A 6,148-nucleotide genomic window follows, 5' to 3' on the forward strand; every position below is an offset into this window, starting at 1 on the left:
AAATTCTAGAAATCGAATTTCCTTATAAATTGAAAGGTATTTTCCCTACTTTACCTATAGAAATAATTATAACAATATTTTACCATATTACAGACATATTGCTTTGATAAATACAACATTGTAGTATTTAACTTTTTTCTTCTAAAACATTTTTAGAAGTATAATGACCATACATTATGTTATCTATAATTTCATATATTATGATTTAATTTATTATCTTATTTGTTATATTATTATTAGTTAAAAGTGTGACAACTAGCTCTGATCTGTCTTTAAAAATAATTAAAAAGGCACCAAAATAAGTAATAAAAAGAAAGAAAGAAAACAGACAACAAAATTAAACTTTTTAAATAAAATAAAACGGTAAGGCAATAAATTCTAGAAATCTACTTTCCTTATAAATTAAAAGATTTTTTTCCTACTTTACCTATAGAAACAATTTCAACAATATTTTACGATATTACAGACATATTGCTTTGATAAATACAAAAAAAGTGTGAAACTCTTAAAAATATATATTTAAAAAACTACAATCTAAATGCGAGAAATTCTGGAATCTATTTAAACAATATTTTACCAGTACACATTGCCTTAAATTAAAATATACACTGTAGTATTGCAAATGTGAGATACTTATTTTTACATCTAAAAGCATTTTTAGAAGTGCAACGTAAAATATTTCACATCTGTAATTTTTACCATAATACCTGCCCGTTTTTAAGGCACCGTTTTACACTATTTCCCCATTTAAATGTACTTTTACAGCGTAAAATTTGACATATCGTCTTAAACTGATAGTATCGATGTAAAAGTGGGGCATATTTTGAGTGGCAGCCAGTGGAGAGGTGCAGTGTAACTTTAGACTGGTCCTCCTCGTTTATTAGTCCGCCAATGGGAGCGCAGCGCTTCCTCCCCCTCCATTCACACTAGTATTTAGCATCAGAGACTAGGATAAAGTTTCCCAAAAAATTAGGAAAAAACTTCCTGCGGGAGGAAAACTGTGCCAAGCTCTACTTGTGGAAGTGGAGGCGCAGTCTCGGGACTTCGGGAGGACCAACAAACTCCAGCGAAACGCACGGATATAACGGTCTAGCCACGGATTCAAAGGTGGAGAGCGCGTTTTCTCCTCGACCTTCTCATTTCTTTAAAAAAGAAATGGAAGAGAGTTCAAGCTCTCCCGTCTCCCCAGTGGACAGCCTGGTGACCAGCGAGGAGGAGTTGGACAGACAACAGAAACGGTTCGGAAGGAAGAGGAGACACAGTAAAAAGTCCAGCGAGGACGGCAGCAGCCCGAGCTCCGTGAACAAGCGGAGCAAAAAGCCGAGCCCCAGCAGCACCCAGTCCTTCGAGGAGCTCCAGAACCAGCGCGTCCTGGCGAACGTCAGGGAGAGGCAACGGACTCAGTCGCTGAACGAAGCCTTCGCGTCTTTGCGCAAAATCATCCCCACGCTCCCCTCGGATAAACTCAGCAAGATACAGACGCTCAAGCTCGCCTCCAGGTACATTGATTTCCTCTGTCAGGTGCTGCAGAGCGACGAGATGGACAGCAAGATGTCGAGCTGCAGCTACGTCGCGCACGAAAGACTCAGTTACGCCTTTTCGGTCTGGAGGATGGAGGGCGCCTGGTCGATGTCTGCGTCTCACTAGCAGCGACACTCGTCCGCACAATGCCGAAAGGGTGGGTAGAAAGATGGCAATTCGACTCAAGGCGTTGTTTTTTTTTTTTTTTTTTGTCGGGATAGCTCTTTGATAAGTTTTACTACAGTAGCGAAACTTCAGCTGTTCTGGACAACTGACAGTTCAGTGCACGAATGAAAGCACTATATGTGACACTGGACCGCAAAACCAAAAATCTTTAAGTAGCACGGGTATATTTGCAGCAATAGCCAAAAATACAGGCTATCGATTTTCTTGTATACCAAAAATCATTAGGATATTACGTAAAGACCATGTTCCATGAATATAGCCTACTTTGTACGTTTCCAACTCTAAATATATCAAAACTTTTTTGATTAGTAATATGCATTGCTGAGAACTTCGTTTGGACCATTTTAAAGGCGATTTTCTTAATAATTTGATTTTTTTGGCACCCTCAGAATTAGCTTTCAAAAGATGTATAAATCTCAATTTTAAAAAAAAAAGACCTTTACGATCTGTTTTGTGGTCCATGGTCACATATCCTCTTGACACCCCAAAATATTCATTTATATTTGATTAGACATTACAATTATTACAAAAAGTTAGTTTTGAAATCATTATTACTGATGTGCTAGAGCAGTAAGCTGAACCGATTACACTTAAGGAATGTCTGTAGTTTTTGTTTACAGTTTTGAATACAGAATCAAAGTGTGCTATTAGAAGTTAAAAAAAGATTGTATGTTATATATATTTATTTATTATATTATTGTTATAGAATGTCTTCACAAAACAAACTTGGACAGATATTAACATGCATGTTTACTAGAGGACAAAAATAGCTATAGCAATGATATTCGAATTATTATTATTATTATAAGCACACCTCCAAAAATCTGGTGTCACAGAAAAGGCCATAATGTTTTCTTTTAGATATTTTAGGATATAAAAACCAGTGGTTTATAAACAAATGTTAGGCGTCACGATAGCCCAGATAGTTATTATATATTATATTATGCTTTAAACACAAACATAAAACCAACTAAATCGCGCATTTAGACTAGAGTAAGAAATCAGCGTTCATCATAAATGCTATGAGAATTGGCTGGATACACATTCTTTGACTGCTAAAGCATTTCTAGCATAACAGAGAAGTCACAGACAGTATGTCGAGAATTATAATTAGTAATGTAGTTTATATCTTCTTGAAATGACAAGAAAAACAAACGCCGGATTCTCATTTTTCTCTGTCAATTTTATATCACGACGGGTCAAAGCGTTTCCGACTTGCATCCAAAACAAATAAACATATTCACATAATTTGGTCGATCTTACGAAACGAATAACGACCCAACCGTGAGAAGCTCCTCACTGATCATTTATATTTAGTGGAACATTTTCCTTTTAGTGAATAAAACTCACATTTCACCAGCGATTTGAAGACTGGCTACAAAGCGCACCGTGAGAGAGAAATGGAAAAGAATTATTATCCTGACTGAGGAGAAACGGGAACGTTTTATATAAGAACGAATAAATTTAGAAGGCTTTCTTAAACCCCTGAAGAAGAATTAAAAAGCTGTGACTACTTAGTCTACACGTTCAGTTTGGCTGTTTATTGTTTTTAGGAGATTGAAAAAGTTGTTGATAACCTGCTAGGTTCTTCAAATCAGTGTTTTGTCGTTTTGTAAAGCACCTGTACTATAATGAAGAACAGCGCTCAGATGAACGAAAAGATTCTGCTATTTGACATCAGGAAGTGACGTTCTTTTTGGTTCTCAGGGAACCTTTATTTTTAAGTGAGAAGGTGCGCTGCCACCTAAACCATGTTTATGCTTGTGAAATAACTGCACAGTAACCACAAACCAAAGACAGCATTTAATTATTTTCATTTTGTTTATCAGCTCAAATATGCGCTGAGGTCTCCAATTTATTAGTGACATCCTGTGGTATTTGTTATATGAACCTGCATGTCTATAATACTAAATAAGGGTCTATTTTAAGCAACAAGCACACTATTAAAATAAGTAAAAATGATGAAACTTGTAATCAGAATGATGCATTTTATCCTTTCTTTTTGAGCTGGAGGTTTTGTATATGCGCTGGATTAGGCCTCCATCAATCAAGACAACACACAGCTGTCAAAAAATCAATCCTTGTGATGACATTAGTTCGTATTCTAACTGATTTATATGAATTTGTTTGGATGAAGTAAAATGTGCTACTGAGAAATCAGAAGAAAGGCAGGTGTACGGCTTCGGATTTCAAACCAAATGACCTCCTAAAACAGTTATTTTCCAGTGACGTAATTCCACCTGGGACTTGTGTAGCATGTTTGAACCAAGCCTTTTCCTGTGCAAGCATGTGCTCCCACTCAGAATTAAATAATGGGATCATTAATAGCTTCCCATTTCTGTAGATTTTAAACCAAGGCTGTGCGTTCAACCACAGCCACATTCAGCAGATTTTCGAACCTAAATGCTTATGTGTCTTTTTTTCTCTCTTCCACAGACTGTTTACTTCCACTAATTTTGAAGACACCAAAGGATTTATTGAAGAACCTCTAAACCTCAATGACGTGGCCAAAGGACATTCAGTAGATACACCTACGGACTTGAGCATCTTTGTGAAGGACACAACGAAAGGAACTTTTTATATACTTAGAGGAAACGTAGATGACGTCTCCTGTCGTCAAATACATTTAATCTTTTTCACAAGTTATTCTTAAATGTCGCCATGCTGATAGTACAGGAAGGCCATCTGTTATCTGTATGGGAACTATATGTCATGTTTGTCTCTAAACAGAAGAGTTTATATATATATAAATATGAACAAAAAACTATTGTACATAGGCTACCTGTGAGTATTGTCAGCTTTTTTTAAGGGACCAATGCAATTTAGAGCAATACTTTCTTGAAGTACACTGCATGGATGAATGCATACATTTGAGTTTTCTTATGCAACATTTTCGATTTCCGTCCATTGTACATTTTGCTTATTTATTAAAACATATTTTTGAACATGTAGGCTGAATGCTTTACTTTGATTCAGATTTTCCCCTTCTTTTGTTACTGTTATAAAACAGCGCAGGTTCATTAGCCGAAGAGAAAGTCCAGCCAGTTTTACCCCTGAGCTTATAAAAAAGCTTGTCCGCTTTAATAAGAAGAAATCACTGAATCCAGACGGCTGGAGGCAAACGCTTTAACAACCGCAGATAACCACTGCATTTAAATACCGGACCCCTACCAGACCTTTTCATTTCTCCTTTAAATCTACACCAATGCTCGCAAAGCATTTAATTGTTTACATCTCATTTTCCCAGGCTTAGCCTGATAGAAATCTAAAAGAAACGACTCCACTGTTGAGGCATTAGCGTTTGATAAAAGCTCAGTTGTTTTGTAGGCCTGTTCAGGAATAATTTAACTTTGCTTTTTAAAACATCCGATGGCATTACTATACTTTTATTTCCTGTTTTATGGCACTTAATAACTATTTAAAAGGTTGTGTTTATTATTTTGATTGCTTTTAGCAATTCAGTTGATTTTAGGATATTTTGGAGCTTGTTGAACTGTCGGGAACCTTTATGTCTGGGTCAATAATAGGTAAAAATTGTTAAATAAAGTAGTTTAAAATAACATTCATATTGGTTTTATACATTTCTAAAAACTATTTCAATAAAAAGGGGATTTTATGACTAATAATGTGGTTGGTATAACCAAGTTCAAAAGGGTTCTCTCTGTTTTATGGTTTTCTTGTCACATGACAACAACTTATTTTGGTTTGACATAAGTAGCTGTTTTAAGTCTTAATGTTTTAAAACATAATTGCTTCAGTGCTTATTTTTAAGGAGATAATAATAAAAGATTATGCCAGGCTACAGTATATCCACATTCTTATAATCTCAGACCTTATTAACCTAAACAAATATGAAAATGACTTTTACTTCAAAAACTGAAAACACAAAAGGTGCCATTTTCCTGACAAACAAAATGGCGGCACGCCACTGACCCAAATATAGAGATCGCTACGCTTACGAGAAAACAGCTGCAGTTTAAAAATAAAGGTTCTTAAATATTCTCTTGTGGTGACGGGGAAACCCAAAGAAACTATGTTGAAAAAGAAACACTCTGGTGAATACTGTGGTGAAGAGTGAGAACCAACCCGTTAGATACACACCTCGCTCTTTCTTCTGTGCACCTGCGCAAATCTCAGCAACCGCAGCGGAAACGAACTGAACGCGGGGGTCTTGAGAACTGCTTGACGTCGAAACGCACCGCGACGCAGAGGGAGGGGAAAACGACGTCCATCTGAGGAATAGAGCAACAATTAGTAAATATTCTGTAATTGTATACGGAATGCAAGATGACTTTCAGTTTTGATACAGGTTCACACGTGAGGGAAAGTAACTTACGTCTCAATTAGTGATGTCCGATTCGGTTAAACTTGTTTACAAAATGTTTGTTGACGAATTCTACTGTACTTCGTTCACATTATCGAGTTTACCAAATCAGACTGA

General features: G+C 36.2%; 1 protein-coding gene across 1 annotated transcript; it reads left to right on the plus strand.

Annotated features, from left to right (window-relative positions):
• The first annotated feature begins 979 nt into the window (after nt 1-979).
• Nucleotides 980-4,652, plus strand: LOC141340923 (twist-related protein 2-like). The gene is made up of 2 exons (XM_073846041.1): nt 980-1,678; nt 4,144-4,652. The coding sequence occupies exon 1, from the start codon at nt 1,156-1,158 to the stop codon at nt 1,645-1,647; it is 492 nt and encodes a 163-aa protein (XP_073702142.1). The 5' UTR covers nt 980-1,155; the 3' UTR covers nt 1,648-1,678; nt 4,144-4,652.
• The last annotated feature ends 1,496 nt before the right edge of the window (nt 4,653-6,148 follow it).

The sequence above is a fragment of the Garra rufa genome, chromosome 8 (assembly GCF_049309525.1).
Source record: "Garra rufa chromosome 8, GarRuf1.0, whole genome shotgun sequence".
Lineage (NCBI taxonomy): Eukaryota > Metazoa > Chordata > Actinopteri > Cypriniformes > Cyprinidae > Garra > Garra rufa.

Excerpts from the sequence above, each read along its gene's own strand:
- LOC141340923 (XM_073846041.1), top strand. The coding sequence starts at position 1,156 with ATGGAAGAGAGTTCAAGCTCTCCCGTCTCCCCAGTGGACAGCCTGGTG.